We start from the raw sequence: 20,558 nt of genomic DNA, 5'->3' as shown, positions 1-20,558 counted from the left end.
AAAGAAACTAATTTTTATCTGCATTTGTAGATTTTCTTATTTGTGTTATTTAGATTAATATGCCATTGAAACTAAACAAGAGTAAAAAAGATCTTTCTATTTTCACATGCTACATACCATAGACAGTCTGAATCTCTTGAATAAATAACTTAACAAGGTCTTAGGCTTTTTTTCAGAGTCTGTTATTCAAAACTTTTAAAGTTCATTCTGCCATCCTCACCAGCTTTCTTCTATATTTCTCTTCTTGTTCTTATCTTCTTGAGAAAACCTTCTATATTCAGGACCCCTCATTTATCTCATGAATTGTTCAGTTGTTGAAATGGTTGGAGTTTTTTTTTTTTGCAAGGCAGTGGGGTTAAGTGACTTGCCCAAGGTCACACAGCTAGGTAATTATTAAGTGTCTGAGACCAGATTTTAACTCAGGCTTTCCTGAATCCAGGTACTCTATCCACTGTACCACCTAGCTGCCCCTTAGAGTCATTGAAATGTAATTATAGGAGTCAAGAAAAAACAGAAATTTAAATATATTTGATCAATTGGAAGTAAAGATAGGATAATCTAGAATTTAAATTCTAACTATTGGGCATAGTTCCAAATTGTTCTCCAGAATAGTTGGAACCATTCACAACTCCACCAATATTGCATTATTGTCTAGCCTACCCATGAGCAATTGATATTTTTTTGGTTGTTTAGGTAGGACTTTATTTGTATGAAAAGTGTTTTGTAATTTTGTTCATACAGTCCATGCATTTATTGGCTTGTAGACTCCCAAATATTTAATATTGTATACAGTTATTTTAAATAGAATTTCTCTATTTCTTGCTACTGTGCTTTATTGGTAATATATAGAAATGTTGAGGATTCATGTGGATTTATTTATTTCAGTATACAATTACATCATCTTGAAAGAGAATTTTGTTTCTTCATTGCCTATTCTTGCACTGTTGAATCATAGTGGTAATAATAGGCATCATTATTTCATCCCTCAGTATACTGGGAATGCTACTAGCTTATCCCCATTACAGATAGTGTTTGATGGTGATTTGAAATAGATAATACTTATCATTTTAAAGACAGCCCCATTTATTCCTATGCTCTCTAGTTTTCTTTTTTTTTTTAAATAGGAATTGGTGCTGTATTTTGTCAAAAGTTTTTTCTGCATTGAGATAATCATTTTTTTGTTGGTTTTGTTATTGATATGATCAGTTGGCTGATAGTTTTCCAAATAGTAAACTAGCCCTGCATTTCTGATAGAAATCTGACCTAGTCATAGTGTATGATCCTGGCCATATATTGCTATAATCTCTTTACTAGTGTTTTATTTAAAATTTTTGCATCAATATTCATTAGAGACATTGGGCCATAGTTTTCTTTCTTTGTGACCGATGCTTTAATATTACTTAAATGAGAAGGGTGGGTAGTGTTTTGAGTAGGGAGAAAGACATCAGTCCTTTCAAGGAAAGACATAGAGGAGACTGAAAATAGGCCTGTCACTTTTGGGAGTGGGTATGTATAGCAGTGTATTTAGCCAGAAAAGAGGTACCCCTTTGGTTTAACTTTTAGTTGACTACTATTAAATGTTTTCCTAATATGTAATCTATCTTCTGAGAACAAATTTTGGAAAAAAGGGATTTTAGGCCAGAGAGATATTATTGCTTAATTTTTTTAGTTTTATTAAGGAGGTTTTAAAATATGCTTCCACCATGTGCCTATAGTTATGTTATTGTTTATATGTTTTGTAAAATCTGTTTAATTCTTTGCATCTTCTCACCCTCTTCTACTATTTTAATAACACTGAAAAAGTTAAAAAAAAGTACCATTTTAAATACAAGCCTGTTATAAACTATTTTATTAATTAAATTGCATTTTCAGGAGAGTGTGACTCCTTTAATGTCTTCTCCCTTTTTAAAAAATTTAAATATTTTATTTGTTTTTCCAATTACATGCAATGAAAGTTTTTATCAATCTTGGGGAGTGGGGGGACGAGTTTTTCTCTATCCTTCCCTTCCCTACCTCTTCCTCCTGACAGAAAGCAATCTGATATAAGCTTTATATTCATAACCATTTTAAATATAAATCGATATTGAAGATGTTATGAGAGAAGAATCAGATCCAAACAGGAGAAAGTAAAGATTAGAGAGAAAAAAAGTGACACAATACATAGGACAACTTTTAGAAATTGAAGATAGTAAGTTTTGGTCTCCAATTAAACTCCTCAGTTTTTTCTCTGAATAAGGATGGTATTTTCTATCACAAGTCTTTTAAATTGTCTTTAATTATTGTACTGCTGAAATGAAAAAGCCCATCATGATTGATCATCACCCCATGTTGTTGATATTTTATATAATGTTATTCTGATTCTCCTTATGTCACTTAGCATCAATTCATGCAAGTCTTTCTAGGCTTTTCTGAAATCCTTTCTGTCATGATTTCTTATAGAACAATAGAACATAAACAACACTTCGTTTATCCATTTCCCAATTGATGAACATCCTCTCATTTTCCAATTCTCCACCACTACAAAAAGAGCTGCTATAAACATTTTTGTACATGTGGGACTTTTATCGCTTATCATGATCTCTTCAGGTACATACCCAGTAATGGTATTGTTGGATCAAAGGGTATGCACATTTTTATTGCCCTATGGGCATAACTCCAAATTGCTTTCTAGAAAGGCTGGATCAGTTCACAGCTTCACCAACAATTCATTAGTGTCTCAGTTTTCCTACATCCCTTCCAACATGGATTATTGTCCTTTCTGGTCATATTGGCTAATCTGAATGGTGTGAGATGATAGCTCAGAAATGCTTTAATTTTCATTTCTCTAATAAATGATTTAGGGCAGTTTTTCATATGACTATAGATAGATTTGATTTCTTTGTCTGGGAATTGCCTTAGCATATCCTTTAACCATTTATCAATTGGGGAATGATTTGTTTTTTTATAAATTTGACTTCATTCTCTCTGTATTTTAGAAATGAGTCCTTTGTCAGAAACACTAGATGTAAAAATTGTTTCTCAGCTTACTACATTCCTTTTCATCATAGTTGTGCTTTTGTTTATGCAAAACTTTTTATTTTATTGTAATTAAAGTTAACCATTTTGGTTTTTATGATGTTCTCTATCTCTTCTTTGGTCAGAAACTGCTCTCCTTTCAGTAGATCTGACAGGTAAACTACTCCTTGTTCTCCTAATTGGCTTATAATATTACCTTTTAGGTCTAAATCCGGTATCCATTTTTTGACTGTCTTGGTATAGGGTATGAGATGTTGGTCTATTCCTACTTTCTGGCATACTATCTTCCAATTTTTCCCAGAAGTATTTATTACAGTGAGTTTTTATCCCAGAAGCTGATATCTTTGGGTTTATCAAACAGTAGATTACCATTGTCATTTACTACTGTCTCTTTTGTACCTAATCTATTCCACTGATCCACCACGCTATTTCTTAACCAGTACCAGAGTTTTGATGATTTTTGCTTTATAATGTAATTTTAGATCTGCTATGGCTAGACTGCCTTCCTTGGCATTTTTTTTTCATTAATTCCCTTGATATTCTTGACCTTTTGTTCCTCCATATGAATTTAGTTACTATTTTTCCTAGCTCACTAAAGGAATTTTTTAGAAGTTGGTATGGCATTAAATAAGTAATTTAATTTAGGTAGAATTGTCATATTTATTATATTAACTTGGCTTATCCACAAGCAATTGACATTTTCCCAGTTATTTAGATCTGATTTTATTTGTGTGAAAAGTGTTTTATAGTTTTTTCATAAGTTTTTGATTCTGCCTAGGCAGGTATGTTATTCAAAGTTATTTTAAATGATATTTCTCTTTCTGTCTCTTGCTCTGCTCCAACTGTTAATAATATATAGAAACATTAAGGAGTTATGTGGGTTTTTTATATCCTGTGACTTTGTTAAAGTTGCTAATTGTTTCCAGCAATTTTTTAAGATGATTTTCTAGGATTCTCTATATATACAATCATATCATTGGTAAAGAGTGAGTGTTTTGTTTCTTCATTAAATTCTAATTCCTTCATTTTCTTCCTTTTCTCTTATTGCTAAAACTATCATTTCTAATATAATATTGAATAATAGTAGTAATAACGGACATCCTTGTTTCACCCCTGATCTTACTGGGAATGCCTCTAGCTTATCCCCATTGCATATAATGCTTGTTGATAGTTTCAGATAGATACTACTTATCATTTTAAGAAACATTCCATTTGTTCCTGTGTTCTCAGTGTTTTTAGTAGGAATGGGTGCTATATTTTGTCAAAAGATTTTTTAGTATCTCTTGATATTTCTGTTAGATTTGGTGTTGATAATGGTGAGTTTTGCTTATAGTTTTCCTAATTTTTTTATTTCATTTTCATTCATTCATTCATTTATTTATTTGTTCATTTATTTATTTATTTGTTTGTTTGTTTGTTTTGGGTTTTTTGCAAGGCAAATGGGGTTAAGTGGCTTGCCCAAGGCCACACAACTAGGTAATTATTAAGTGTCTGAGGCCAGATTTGAACTCAGGTACTCTTGACTCCAGGGCCAGTGCTCTATCCACCGCGCCACCTAGCCACCCCTAGTTTTCCTAATCTTGAACCAATCCTACATGCGTGTTATAAGTCCTGCTTGATCATCATGTATTATCCTAGTGATAACTGCCTGTAGTCGCTTTGCTATTTTTCTAGTTTAGTTGTCAGCACCATAGTGGTGTTACAGAAGGAAATGGACAGACATCCATCTTCCCCTATTTTTTTCAAATATTTATATAGAATTGGATCCAATTGTTTCTTGAATGCTTGATAGAATTCATTTATGAATCCATCTGATTCTGAAGATATTTTTCATTGGGGAATTTATTGATAGTTTGTTGAATTTCTTTTTTGTGAGATAGGATTATTTAAGTATTCAGTTTCCTCTTTTAACTGAATGACTGATATTTTTGTAAATATTCACCCATTTCACTTAGATTATCAAATTTATTGGCATACAGTTGGGAAAAATAGTTTAGAATTATTACTTTAATTTCCTCCTAATTGATGGTGAATTTACCTTTTTAAAAAATTTTTATGCTGGTAATTTGCTTTTCTTTTATCAAATTAATTGAAGTTTATGTATTTTATTATTTTTTTCATAAAATCAGGTCTTGATTTTATTTATATTAGTTCAGTAGTTTTCTTCCTTTCAATTTTATTAATTTTTACCTTTAATTTTCAGAATTTCTAATTTGATACTTAATTGCGGATTTTTTTTTGTACTTTCTCTTAACTTTTCTAGTTGCATGCTCAGTTTATTGATTTCTTTCTCTATTTTATTCATGTAAGCATTTTGGGTTATAATATATCCTCTAATAAGTTCTTTGGCTGTCTCACATAAGTCTTGTTATTGGAAGAAATCTTTAATTCTTTCTATGATTTGTTGTTTGATCTGCTCATTCTTTAAAATTAGGTTATTTAGTTTCCAGTTAGTTTTAGGTCTTTCTCTTCTTGGCCCTTTATTGTATCTGATTTGTATTGCATCATGGTGTGAAAGGGATGAATTCAATATTTCTGCCTTTCTGCATTTGATTAGGAGGTTTTTATGCTCTAATACACGGTCAGTTTTTGTCTAGGTGTCATGTAACACAGAAAAAAAGTATATTCCTTTCTATCCTCATTCAATCTTTCTCCATCTATCATATCTAAGTTTTTTTAAAATATTCTATTCATCTTCTTAACTGTGTTCTTGTTTATTTTATGCTTAGATTTATCTAATTTGGAGAGAGGGAGACTGAAGTCCCCTACCAATAGAGTTTTGCTATCTATGTCTTCCTGTGACTCATTCAGCTTCTCCAAGAATTTGGATACTATACTATTTGATGCATACATGTTTACTATTGAAATTGCTTTATTGTCTATGGTATCTTTTAGGATAATAATAGTTTTCTTCCTTATCTCTTTTAATGAGATCTATTTTTGCAGCTGCTTTGTTTGAGATAAGGATTGCTACCTCTGCTTTTTTCACTTCAGCTGAAGCAAAATATATTCTGTTCTAGCCTTTTACCTGTACTCTTTCTTTCTGCTTCAAATGAGTTTATGATAATCCACATATTTATAGGATTCTGGTTTTTAGTCCACTCTATCTGCTTCCATTTTATGGGAGAGTTCATCCCATTCCCATTCCCAGTTATAATTGCTAACTCTTTATTGCCCTCCATGCTATCTCTTGCCTCTGTTTATATTTTTCTCCTTTCACCTTATCCCTCCTCCCCAGTGTTTTGCTTCTGAAACCATCCCCCTCAGTGTGTTTCCCCCTTGAATCACCCTCTCTTTTCTTTGCCATTTTCCTTTTCCCCTTCTCCCTTCTCTCTGTTTTATCAGTCCTTTCTCCACCTTTCCCCTCTTCCCTTCCTATACTTGAAAGTTAAGATAAATTTATAAACTCAGCTGAGTGTATGTGTTAATCTGTCTTGGAGCCAAATCTGATGAGAGTAAGAATCGAGCAGTTCTTACCTCCTATGGCACTTCTTCATGTGATGTAATTTACCTCATTCAACCTCCTCATTCCCATCTCATAACAGTCCCCTCTTTGTAATGAAATAATTTTTTAAAATCATTCCATCATAAAATTATTCCATACCAAGAATATCCATACCTTCAGTCTAAGTATATTCCCTCTAATAGAGTTACAATTCTCAAAATTTATGAATCTTCCTCTCAGGTGGGAATGTAACCAGTTTAATCTTATTGGATGATATTTTTTTTCTTTTCCCTTGTTTACCTTTTCATTTATCTCTTGATTCTCCTGTTTGTAGATCAAAGATTGAAGAACCCCCTATTTCGTTAAATGTCTATCTTTTCCCCTAAAAGAGAAGGCTTAGAGGCTTGATTCCTGATTGTAATCCAAGCTTCCTTGCTCTCCAGAATATCATATTCCAGGCCCTTTGATCCCTCAATGTTGATGCAGCCAGGTCCTGTGTAATCCTGACTGTGACTCCTTGGTGTTTGAATTGCCTCTTTTTGGCTGTTTGTAGGATATTCTCCTTAATCTGAAATTCTGGAGTTTGGCTTTAATATTCCCTGTATTTTCATTTTGGGGTCGATCCCTTTCAGGAAGGGATTGATACATTATTTCAATCTCTATTTTGCCCTCTGGTTCTAGGATATCAGGGCAGTTCTTTTAACTATATCCTGAAGTATGGAGTCATGTTTGTTTGTTTGTTTTTTTATGAAAGTTTTCAAGTAGTCCTATGATTCCTAAATTATCTCTCCTGGATCAATTTTCCATATCAGTTGTTTTACCAGTAAGGTAGTTTACATTTTCTTCTATTTTTTCAATTTTTAATTTTGTTTAACAGACTTTTGATGTCTCATGAAATCATTAGCTTCCACAGATTCCAATCTTTTTTTCAGAGAAGAATTTTCTGCATTTACTTTTGTATCTTCTTTTCCATTTGGTCAGCTCTATCTTTGAAGTAGTTGTTATCCTATCCCATTTGCTCAATGCTGTTTTTGAGGGAATTATTTTCTTTCTACATTTGTCCAATTGAATTTTTAAAGGATTTGTTTTCTTCTGTCATTTTTTTGTTGTAAGATGTTAATTTTCTCTTGCATTTCTTTTCCTAATTTTTTCATTGTATTTTTTCATCTTAAATTTATTTTTTATTCTCATTTTGTACAAATTTTTTTTACATTAATAAAATATTCTTGTTTACAAGTAAACAAAATACCCCTCCTCCCCCATGAATATAGATAGACTTGTTTGGGTGAAAAAAGTAAAGGGGAGAGGAAAAAAATTAAAATAAAAAAAATAATAATAGTAATAATTGTAGGTATGGCCAGGTGGTGCAATGGATGAAGCATCAGCCCTGGAGCCATGAGCACCCGAGTCCACATCCAGCCTCGTAAACCCAACAATCACCCAGCCGTGTGACATGCAAGCCACCTGATCCCCACTGCCCTGCAAAAAACAAAAAAAGAAAGAAAGAAAAAAAGACCCAAAATAAAATCAAATCATAATAATAGTAGGGGTGGCTGGGTGGCAGACAGAGCATTGGCCCTTGAGCCAGGAGCACCTGGGTCCAAATACGGCCCCAGACACCCAAAGATCACCCCACTATGTGGCCCCAGGCAGGCCATCCAGCCCTACTTGTCCTGCACCCTCCCCCAAATAATCATAACAAAAAATGTGCTTGAGTCTTTGTTCCAACACCAACAACTCTGTCATGGGTGGATCTCATTCTTTATGATAAGTCCATCACAAAAGTTATTTCCATATTTTTCCACCATTGACATTGCTGATCGCAACTCCCTCCTTTCTTATTTCTCCACTACCATGTACTCTATTTTCTCTCTCCTTTCACTATGACTCTGCTGTAGGGTCGCTGAGTGGCACAGCAGACAGATCCCTGGTCCTGGGGCCAAGAAGCCCTGAGCCCCCATACCATCCCTTAGGCCTGGAATCCACCTAGCCCTGTGGTCCTGGGCAGGGCTTCCATTCCCAGCCCCTTGCAAGAAGTAAGAAAGAAAATGTGTTATATCTGGCCACTCTCCCCCCATGGTCCATCCTCTCCTCCTTTATTCACATATCCACCCCTTCCCCCTGCTCCCCCCTCCTTCTTACTCCAGATGTCTATACCCCATTGAGTATATTTGCTGTTTCCTCTCCTAGCCATCTCTGATGAGAGCAAAGTTTCCCTCATTCCCCCTTCCCTCCCCCCTTCCATATCATTGCAATAGCTCATTGTCATAAAAAAAATCTTATGTGAAATATCTTGGACTATTCCCCCTCTCCTTTTTCTTTCTCCCCTTCCATTTCCCTTTTTTTCCTATTGACTCCATTTTTACACCATATTTTGTCTTCAAATTCAGCTTTCTCCTGTGCTTCAACTACAAAAGCTCTCTCTACCTGCTCTATTAACTGAGAAGGTTCATATGAGTATTATCAGTGTCATTTTTCTATGCAGGAATACATGCAGTTCATCCTCATTATGTCCCTCATATTTCCCCCCTCTCCTCCAATCTCCATGCTTCACCTGAGTCCTGTATCTGAAGATCAAACCTTCTGTTCAGCTCTGGCCATTCCAAAAGGAGCCTTTGAAATTCCCCTGGTTCATTAAAAGTCCATCTTTTTCCCCTGGAAGAGGACATTCAGCCTTGCTGGGTAGTTCATTCTTGGCTGCATTCTAAGCTCTCTTGCCTTCCGATATATTGTATTCCAAGCCCTAAGAGCTTCCAATGTAGCTGCTGCTAAGTCCTGTGTGATCTGACTGCAGCTCCACGATATTTGAACTGTGTCCTTCTGGCTGCTTGTAATATTTTCTCTTTGACTTGGGAGTTCTGGAACTTGGCTATAATATTCCTAGGGGTTGGTTTTTTGGGATCTCTTTCTCTGGGGGATTGGTGGATTCTTTCCATTTCTATTTTGCCCTCTGCTTCTAGAATATCAGGGCAATTTTCCTGTAGTAATTCTTTGAAAATGATATCAAGGCTCTTTTCCTGATCATGACTTTCAGGTATTCCAATAATTTTTAAATTATCTTTCCTAAGTCTGTTTTCCATATCAGTTTTTTCAATGAGATATTTCATATTTTCTTCTAATTTTTCATTTTTTTTGTTTTGAAGTGTTGATTCCTGATTTTTGTTAAATTCATCAATCTCCCTGAATTCTATTCTTTGTCTGAAGGATTTGTTCTTCTCAGAGAGTTTTCTTATCTCTTTTTCCATCTGGCCCATTTTGCTTTTTAAAGCATTCTTCTCCTCAATAACTTTTTGAACTGTTCTATCCATTTGACCTAAGCTGGTTTTTAGCACGCTATTTTCTTCAGCATTTTTTTGGATTTCCTTGACTAAGCTGCTGACTTCATTTTCATGTTTTTCCTGCATCTCTCTCCTTTCTTTTCCCAGTTTTTCTTCCAACTCCCTCATTTGATTTTCAAAGTCTTTTTTGAGCTCTATCATAGCCTGAGCCCAATTTCAGTTTGTCTTGGAGTCTTTCGATGCAGGAGCTTGTGCTTCCTCATCTTCAGACTGAGTATTTTGGTCCTTCTTGGGCTCATTTGCAAAATATTTCTCAATAGTCTTCTTTTTGTTTCTCTGCTTGCTCATTTTCCCAGCCTGGGCCTGGTTTGGGGTGTTTCTTGAGCTTTTGGGACACTCCCACAAGGGTCTCAGTGTGTGAGGCTCTGTCCTCCCTCCTGGTCTGTGAATGACCATAAGTGCCCCCCTCTGCCAAGGGGCTGATGTGGGGGGGGCCCTTGCTGTTCTCTGGGTGGGGGCCTAGACTGTGGTCAGGATCTGAATGTGGTCAGAGCCCCAGAGTCCTGTTCCAGGGCCAGAGGACTGAACTTACAGTCTCTCTTCACTCCCCTCCCTCAGCTCTATGGGCTCATGCCCTGGGGGCTCCTGCTTACTGGCCCCGCCTGCTTCTGTTTCAGGGATCAGGGCTGGGGAAATAGGATGCTGCTTGCTGTGTGCCCTGAGGGCTGGGCTCCATGTGCTCCTCTGGCAGAGGTCCCCTGCTGTTCCCCCACTTTGTGCCCGGTGCTCCTCGGGGTGCAGCACAGGAGACTCCCCCGCTGCTGTGAGCTGAGACCCCCAGCGCCCTGGGGCTGCCTCCGGGAGGCTGAAGTTCTTTGGCTCTGGTGGGCCACCCTTCTGGCGGCCGCCTCTCCAATCCCGGGGAGCAGAGCCTTTCTGCTCTTTTCCAGGTTACCTTGAGTAGGAGAACTGCCTCACTGGATCCCTTTGTGGGTTCTGTCTCTCAAAAGTTTAGTTAGAGTCCTTAGCTGATGAATTTTATCAGAGAGCTCCTAAGACTTGATCCCTTCTTCTCACCATCTTGGCTCCGCCCCCGGAACTTTCTCATTGTATTTTTAAACTTCCTGGTCTCTTCTAAGAAGTCTTCCTGGACTGCAGACCAATTGTCAATAATCTCTGAAGCTTCACATATATCACCCCTTCTGTCATCCTTTCTGAGCTTTCCTTATCTCCAACATAATATTCAATAGACCCTGCTTTGGTTTGGCCTTTTTTCATTTTGGGGATGTTAGCTTTGCCTAGAGTCTTGTATTGGGGGAGGGACTGGTTCACATTCCTTCAGTTTGATAACCCTATAGGCCTTGCTTACTAGGGTTAGGAACTCCAGGGGGTTATTCAGTGGACCAGCCAGTAAGGAAGTTTTCTAGAGGCCCACTCCCTAGGCCTGGGGCTGGATCTGGGCTGTCTTCACACAGAGGCACTCTGGATATCAGTGCTGGGGAAGTCCTCCACCCACACCTGGGCCTTGGGACAAGGTACCATCATCATCTGGGGCTGTTTCTGTGTTTGTACTAGGGAAAGCCAGGCAGGGGACTACTCTGGGAAACGCTGGGGGCTCATGGCTCTGGCCTTCCACAGCAGCCAAGCTGGAGGAGTGGGTGTCCTAGGCAACCCTGCTAGAGCTGTCCCAGTCTGCCCACTGTGTACACCCCCAAGACTCCCAGACCACAGCAGTTCTCAGGTTAGACCCCTGCTTCACTGTACCACCAGTGTACTAAGTCTTTGCTCTCTGCCTTGAGCATACCCATGCTTCCCTGTAACAGACCTTACTGGGAGATGTTTCTCTCTGTTCTTTTGTATTCTGTTGATCCAAAAATCTGTTAAGGGGCTTGATTCATGTCAATTCTGAAGGAAAGACAGGAGAGTCTGGCTTCACTCTGATATATTGACTGAGTACCAGCCCATTGGTCTCCTTTGATGTCTTTTAAGGATACTGCTTTCTACTTGGTCAAAGTTGAAGTTGAAATACTTCCATTAACTGAAATAATTAAAGATTTTTTCCTCCTTTTTAACCTCTTCATTATTCTAATCTAGTCAAGGTAGTTTGGGGAAAGAAGATGCTTCTCTTTTCTCCTCTCCCTTTATCTGGCCATAGTCTCAAGTCCAACCCCCACTACAAGAAAAGTTCCTTCCTGAACAATGCTGATACTACTATTAAGTCTGTATCCCAAAATAATCATAAAAAATGGGGAAAAGACCCACATGTACAAAATATTTATAGCAACTTGCTTTGTAGTAGCAAACAATTGGAAATTGAGGAATTCCCATCAATTAAGGAATGACTAAACAAATTGTAATATATTAATGTGATGGGGTATTTGTAAGAAATCATGAGCAGGTTGCAGCTAGGTGGCGCAATGGATAAAGCACCAGCCCTGAAGGCAGGAGGACCTGAGTTCAAATGCGGCCTCAGACTCTTAATAATGACCTAGCTGTGTGACCTTGGGCAAGTCACTTAACCTCATTGCCTTAAATAAATAAAATTAAAAAAAAAAAGAAATTGTGAGCAGATGGAGTTCAGAAAAACCTGGAAAGACTTATATGAACGATGCTGAATGAAGTTGGCCACATTGTGTGATGATCAGGTATGACTGAATAGTTCCTGTCAATAGTTAAATGATCAAAGACAGTTTTAAGGGATTTGTGACAGAAAATGCCATCCACATCCAGAGAAAGAACTAAGGACTGTGAATGCAGACTAAAGCATGCTATTTTCTATTTTAAAAATTTGTTTTATGGTTTATGTTTTTTGAACCCTCTCAGTTTTTGGTACCTTTTTGTTTGGAGGTATCTTTCACACCATGACTAATATAGAAATATATTTAACATAGTTATACATGTATAACCTATGTTGGATTTCTAGTTGTTGGAAGAGGGAAAGGAGAGAGGGAGAAAATGTGGAACTCAAAATCTTACAAAATGGTAAATATTAAAAATTTGCATGTGGTTGAATTAATAAATAAATTTAAATTTTAAAAATGATGCTGCTTCTATGTTTTTCCTTTCTTTCCTTCTTCCTAATATTATATTATAATATATAGCTTAAATAGGCAACAAAAGTTGTATGTTTGTGCCTGTGCCATTGTGAAATTTATCGTTTGAGTAAACTTCCAAGGTATTAAAGTCCATTTTATATGCATTTTTCTTTGTTTTCTGGGTTGTCATGGCCAAAGAATTATTCATCTATTGGTGATAATTCTGTTTATTCTTAAGAAATTTGATCCTCAGAAAACAGCTACAATCTGTTATTGTGATCATGTGAAACTTTTTCATTATTTTAGAATCTTCCAGAGCTTGCCATTGTTTATATACCTTTTAGTAACAATACTTGAATATCATTTTATGAAAGAAAACATTTTAATTCTTTATGTTTTTGTCTGTTTGAAAAATAGATGTTCATTTGGAATTGGAAGAACGTCTAGCAAAGTTTATGAAAACTGAGGAAGCTATTATTTACTCATATGGATTTGCCACAATTGCCAGTGCTATTCCAGCTTATTCAAAAAGGGGGGATATTGTTTTTGTGTAAGTAATCTTCCTTTAATGTTTGGAGCAAAATTTCTTTACAAGAAATTGAGTCTCTTGAAGTTTCATTATATAGCAACTTTAAAAAAAATTTTCTTTTTTTGCAACTTTCTTTTGAAACAGATGGTTTCTTCATTTAAAAAATAAACTTAGGGCAGGTAGGTGGCGAAGTGAATAGAGCACTGATTGTAGATTCAGTAGGACTTGAGTTCAAATGTGACCTCAGACACTTGATAATTACCTAGCTGTGTGACCTTGGGCAAATCACTTAACCCCATTGCCTTGCAAAACAAAAAAAATTAATAAACTTATTCAAGTATCATTAAAAAAAAGAGATACATTAGCAATTTTTTAGAAAATAATAATTCAGTTTTCCTGTCATCACCATCTTCATTTTGTTATATCAGGATTTAGTATATATGTGGAGACTAACCTTGATATCTTGAAAACACTCACTGCTTTAAATATTTTGTTTGTTTTGGTTTTTTGTAAGACAATGGGGTTAGATGACAGATTTGAATTCAGGTCTTCCTGACTCCAGGGCCACTGTTCTGTCCACTGCACCACCTAGCTCCCCTTTACTGCTTAAATTTGATCCACTTGTTAAAGGTCAAATAGAATTAAAACTTTTAATTTATAATTTTAAGTTTTTCTCGCGTTTCTCATGTTTTATATACAAGTAAAATTATAGAGGTGCTTGTACTTTTTTATTATGAAACTTTGAAATGGGTAAAATGAAAAAGAAGTATTTAATTCTAAATAATTTTTTATGCAAAATAAAAAAATTGAGTATAATTTTTTCAGAATTGTTAAGAACTACAGCAGTTCTTTTAAGTAAAAATATAATCTGTAATGAAAGGATAACAACAATTTTAAAGTTCCTCCAATATTGATTTTACATAAATGGTAAATTATTGCATCTTTTGTCAATAAGTATTAAGTATCTAATGTATGCCAGGCAGTAAAGTAAATGCTGAGTATACAAAGAAAAACAAAAGAGACACAGGGGAGAGACTAGCATAAAGAGGAATAGGGAAAGGTTTCTTGTAAAAGATGAGGTTTTAAAGAAGACTTAAAGCAAGTCAGGGAGGTCATAAGGCAAAAGTGAAGAAGGAGAACATTCCAGGCATGAGGGAATATACAGTGAAAATGTATAGAATCTACTAGAAGTCTTGTGTGAGTAACAGCAAGGAGGCCAGTTTAACTGGACCACAGAATTTGGGGAATAAGGTATGAAAAGACTAGAAAAATGAGAGTTCAGGCTTTGAGCACCAGAGAATTTTGTATTTGATCTGAAGTGATAGGGAGTCTTTTGAGTTCATTGAATGGAATCTGGGAGGTGACATCAAACCTCTACTTTAAAAAAAATTAATTTGGTAGGAAGATGTATTGGAATAGACATTTGAGGCTAGGGAAGATTCATTCCAGTGGTACCGGCATGAGATAATAAGACCTTGTTCTAGGGTGGTGAGAGAAAGGGGGCATATGTGAGATGTTATGAAGAGAAAATAAATGGGCAAGTACAGTTAGAACAAGCTGAATGCTGTCTACAGAGCATTCAGTTTGATATGTCCAATAGACCATTGGAGATTCAGGTCTGGAGGTTAGAAAAGAAGTGAGGACTTAAATGAGTAAAGAGAAATGAAAGCATTCTTGGCAAATACTTTAACTCTGATCTATCTTGTAAGTGTCCAAGAATTTCATCTCTAGCAGCACAATACGAAAGCCCCAACCCATCCCTCTTAAATATGGTCCCAATTCTGAAAACCAACAAAATAGAACTGGGTTACTATTCCATTATTCTTAGTTGGAATATCTAGGTGCCTCGGATCTGCTTTGAATACTCTTGATTCTTTTCAGAGTCAACATTTTGGGTCCCACGAAATACTCAAAATTAAGATCATTGAGGGGGCACTGATAGTCAGGGACTGGGACAGGTAGTGACTTGCCTCAAAGCAAATCACCAATCCAACTATGAGATTTTTAATTGCAACAATTTTAATATGTTATGGAAACTGAAATTAGTGTGACTACTGACACCAGACTTACCCTCCAATGGATCCTCATTACAGGATTTAAACTGTATTCATTTTCAATTGCATGACTTCAAAAGAATCCTGTATTGTATTTTTTTGTCACTTCATTTCCAGATTGGAAACCAAAGTTGGAGGCTTGAAGACGCTCAGATACCATTATAGTTCCAACCATAAACCATGTCAGCTAGTGATCTGGCAGCAATATTTTCAGATTCTGCTGGACAGCTTCTGGGAAACCAGTCTTTGGGTTCTGGGCGGGGGGGAGTATGAGTAGCATATACCATCAAGTGATAGATTAGTTTTGCCTTACTGGCTAAAGCTTGTTGCCAAATATTTCTGTATTGATGATTAGACCATGAAGAGACAGATTAACTAGGTCAAGGTCTCCCACTGTCCAGACCAACCCCAGAAATCCTTTTTCCCCATACTTAAAGATCACTGAGTTAAGATGGTTCTGGAAGAGACAGTGAGAAGGAGGTCTTTTCACAACATTCCCCTCACTTTAGTCAACATAATGTGCATGTCATGTCATCATTCACTTGTTGTCATGGTTTTCTTTGATTACAAAGGATCACAATCAATCAGTAAAGAAAAAGAAGAGAAAAAAAGTCTAATAGAACCTTAGCGGAGTTAATCAGAGTTATTATTAGGTGTGACCTGGATGAAGAGCCAGGAAAGGAGACTGAGAAAGAAAGAACAGTCAGACAAGTAGGGAGAGAACCAGGATAGAGTGTAATGGAAACCTTGAAAGAAGAGAATATCAAGATGGGGATGATGACCATTGTCAAAGACTGCAGAAAAGGGTGAGGACTGAGAAAAGACCAAAAATCTGACATTTAAGAGATCATTGGTAACTTTGGAGAAAGCAGTTTCAGTTGAATAAGCTAGGAAGTTAGACTATTGAGAATTAGAGACATCAGTTGTAAAGAGCCATCTTCCTCAAATTTAGCTAAAAAGTGGAGGAGAGTTAGGAGATGTTAGTTAATGTGGTTTTAAGTTTGCTTGGTCTTTTGGAGTATAGAATAGCTATCATTTATATATCATTTATGAATTGTAAAGTGATTTGCAAATATTATCTTATTTAATCTTTACAGTGACCCTGTAAGCTAGGTGTAGTAATTATCCCTATTTTATAAATGAAGAAACTGAACCATAAAGCTAGTAATTGTTAAAGGTGGGAGGTGAATTCAGGCTTTCAGCCAGAAAAACTACTTAGAGCTGAGTGATGTAGTATTTCATTTATGGAACAATCAGGAGTCTAGTGTCACTAGATAAAAGAGATAAGTATCTTGATTATGTCAGGAGTTGATCCTTTTAAGATTGAAGCACAACCAATAAAGGGGAAGGGGGCAACATTTATAATGTAGTAGCATTAAAAATTATTTAGAAGAGAAACTTCAAATATATTTTCTTAGAAGCTTTAATTTCAAGAAGAATGTATATACAAAAAGAAGGAATAAGTAAAGTACATGGACCAAGGAATAGAAGTTTAGAATAGAAAGGAAAGAGAATGAGAACTAGGTAAAGAAATCCTTTTAATTGTTTTGATTTTTATTTTAATTAATAAAATAAAATAAAATTTTTTATTTTTAACTTCATTTTATTTTTCCAGTTACATGCAAAGTTAGTTTTCAATATTCATCCATTTACAAGTATAAGAGTTCCATATTTTTCTATCACCCTCTGTTCCTTCCCATGGTGAAGATCAATCTGGTAAAATCTGTACATGTACAATTGTGTTCAGTATATTTCCATATTAGTCCTGTTGTGAAAAAGGAATTAGAACTAAGAAGAAAAAAGCATGAGTTAATAAAGAAAAAGATAAAACAACTTTAAAAAGTCAACAGTGCATTCAGAACTCTGCATTCAGACTCCGTAGCTGTTTTTTCTCTGGATGTCAATGTCAATAGCAGATCTCTCAGGATTGTCCTTAATGATTGAATTGCTGAGAATAGCTTCATCATAGTTGATCATCTCATAATATTATTGTGAATATTAATATTAATATTAATGTGAACAATGTTCTCTTGGTTCTGCTCACATCACTCAGCATCAATTCATGCAAGTCTTTCTCTAATTCTCTAAAGTCTAGCCACTCATGATTTTTTTGATCATGACTTTCAGGTAAGTCATGTTATTCTTAATTATCTCTCCTGGTTCTAAATTTCCAGGTCAGTTGTTTTACCAGTGAGGTATTTTATATTTTCTACTATTTTTTTCATTTTTTAAATTTTTGTTTAACAGATTTTTGGTTTCTCATGAAATTATTAGCTTCCCTTAGTCCTATTCTGTTTCTCAGGGAGGAATTTTCTTCATTTAACTTTTTTTTTAGGTTTGTTTTTTTTTTTTTGCAGGGCAAATGGGGTTAAGTGGCTTGCCCAAGGCCACACAGCTAGGTAATTATTAAGTGTCTGAGACCGAATTTGAACCCAGGTACTCCTGACTCCAGGACTGGTGCTTTATCCACTGTGCCACCTAGCCACCCCCTTCATTTAACTTTTACATCTCCTTTTCTTTTTTTTAGTCAATTTTATTTTTAAAAGAACTGTTGGGGGAGGCTAGATGGCACAATCTGACACTGATTTAATTTAATTTCTTTTCCCCTCAGTTTGCCAGGAAATCAAAGAACTAGTTGCTGTGATCTTCGTTGGTTTTTTCCTAATGTTAATTTTCAAGCCATACATTTACACTCTCTTCTTTTTTTGTTATTTTGGGGTGGTTTTTTTTTGGCAAGGCAATGGGGTTAAGTGTCTTGCCCAAGGTCACACAGCTAGGTAATCATTAAGTGTCTGAGATCAAATTTGAACTCAGGTCCTCCTGACTTCAGGGCCAGTGTTCTATCCATTGTGCCACCTAGCTGCCCCTCTTCTTTCACCTTCATCAATGGGCTTCTTAGTTCTTCTTTTGCTTTCTGCCATCTGAGATTGTTGATGTTTTTCCTGGCAATCTTAATTCTGCCTTTTGGTTTATCCACCCTGGCCTTTCTCATGATCTACTCTGCATGTAGATTTAATAAATTTTAGGTATCATACTCCTTTCCTAGTCTTTAAACAGTCAGTTGGCCCATGTTTGCATGTAGCTGTTGCTTGTTTGTTTTTTTAAATATATTTATTTATTCTTTTCCAAATGCATGCATAATTTTCAGCATTCTTTTTTCTTGTAAGATTTTGAGTTCCATATTTTTCTACCATCTTCTTTTCCCTCCCCCTTCCCCATAGCACCAAATAATCTGATATAGGTTATACATGTACTGCCATGTTTTGTTATATTTCCATATTAGGATATTGTAAAGAAGAATTAGAACTAACGGAGAGAAAAGAGCAAAGGGAAAAAGAAGCAATGTAAAAGAAGTTTTAAAAAATGAACATAGTATGCTTTGTTCTGCATTCAGAAGCCTCAGTTTTTACTCTGGATGTGAATGAATGGCATTTTTCACAACATGTTTCTCAGAATTGTCCTTAATCACTGAATTGCTGTTCTTACACAACAATGGTATTCTGTAGCATACCATAGCTTGTTTAGTTCAGATCCTCAATTTCCAATTCTTTGGCACAACAGAAAGAGCTCCTTTAAATATTTTTGTACATATGGTCCTTTCCCCTTTTTTTTTATGATGCCTTTCAAATATAGATCTAGTAGTGGTATTGTTGGATGAAAGGGCATGCAACAGTTTTATTACTATTTAGGTATAGTTCCAAATTGCTCTCCAGAATGGAGACACAATTCCAACCAGCAGTGTAATTCTGGTTTTTGATGTTAGCTATCTTCTGTCTTATGGGTACGTTCATTCCATTCACATTCATAATTATGATAACTGTGTATTTCTCTCCAATTTATTTTTTCTACTGTTTGTCCTCTCTCTTTACTCTCCCTCTTTATCAGTATTTTGCTTCTATCTACCACTCTCCTGGTCTGCCCTCACTTCTGTCAATTTCCCTCTTCCCCCTTTATATATTTTCCTGTCTGGTAATTTTTACAATAATTTTTTTGTCCAGTAAGATAGATTTCTACATTTAATTGATGGTGTATATTATTCCCTCTTTTAGTTAATACTAATGAGAGTAACTTTAAGTGATGCCCCTTACCCAATCTCCCATCTTCTCCTCCACTATAATGAGTCTTACCCATACCCTCTATGTTTGCGTATTCCTTCTAGCTATACTATTAATGATACAATTTTAAAGAATTACAAGTATCATCTTGAAAGTAACAGTGTAAACAGTTCAGCTCTTTTGAATCCCTTATGTTTTCTTTTCTCATTTTACTATTTATACTTCTCTTGGGTCTTGATATTAAAGATCATAATTCTATTTTCTCCTTATGGAAGCTTAAAATTGTTCTATTTCATTGAATGACTAATTTTTCCCTTTATGTGTTATTCTTAATTTTGCCGAGTAGATGATTCTTGATTGTCAAGCTAGCTCCTTTGCCTTTTGTATTAATCTGTTTTAACTCCTAAATCCTCTGTAATCCTGATTATGGCTCCCCAATATTTTAGTTATTTCCTTCTGGTCATTTGTAATATTTTTTCCTTGACTTGATAGTTCTGAAATTTGTCCCTAATGTCACTTGGCGTTTTTATTTTGGGATCTCTTTTCTAAGGTGATGGGTGTATTCTATCAGTTTACCTTCTGGATCAAGGACATCAAGGCAGTTTTCCTAGTCAATTTCCTGAAAAATGTCCTCTTGATTATGTTTTTTTTGTGTAGTCTAGTGATTATGTCATTGACTTTCCTGCATCTAGTTTTCTAGGTCAGTTGTTTTTCCTATGAAGTTCTTTACATTTTCTTCTATTTTTTCCATTCTTTTGAATTTGTTTGATTCTTGATGTCTCATGGAGTCATTAGCTTCAACTTGTCCAAGTCTAACTTTAAGGAGTTGTTTTCCTCAACTAGATTTTCTTTACTCTTTAGCCAATTGTACTGGTTAAGAACTTGTTTTCTTCAGTGGCTTTTTGTGTCTCCTTTTCCATTCTGCTTTTTAAGGAGTTGGTTTCTTTTTCTAAGCTGTTAACTCTTTTTTTCATAATTTTCTTGCATCACTCTCATTTTTTTGGATTTTTCATCTACTTTTTTCATATGATTTTGTAAGCTTCTTTTTGACTTCCATGAATTCTTTCTGGGCTTGAGACCACTTTCCATTTTTGTTTGATGTTTTGTCCATAGACATTTTATCATAGTTGTCCTGAGTTTATATCTT

At 35.6% G+C, this 20,558-nt stretch overlaps 1 protein-coding gene across 5 annotated transcripts in view; it reads left to right on the top strand.

Moving 5' to 3' along the window:
• Positions 1-20,558, top strand: part of LOC141500978 (serine palmitoyltransferase 1) — a 524,715-nt gene that overhangs the window by 20,231 nt on the left and 483,926 nt on the right. For 4 of the 5 annotated variants that reach the window (XR_012472099.1, XR_012472100.1, XM_074204602.1 and 1 more), the window contains exon 6: positions 13,191-13,323. Coding sequence is in view for 2 of the 5 variants with exons in the window: in XM_074204602.1 (XP_074060703.1) it covers positions 13,191-13,323 (133 nt within the window). In the remaining 3 variants the exon portion in view is untranslated. Of the gene's footprint in view, positions 1-13,190; positions 13,324-20,558 lie in introns of those variants that run through there. The other variant, XR_012472101.1, reaches the window with a different exon arrangement.

This window comes from Macrotis lagotis, chromosome X (assembly GCF_037893015.1).
Source record: "Macrotis lagotis isolate mMagLag1 chromosome X, bilby.v1.9.chrom.fasta, whole genome shotgun sequence".
NCBI classification, from domain to species: domain Eukaryota; kingdom Metazoa; phylum Chordata; class Mammalia; order Peramelemorphia; family Peramelidae; genus Macrotis; species Macrotis lagotis.
This window is presented reverse-complemented; position numbering and strand designations above follow the sequence as displayed.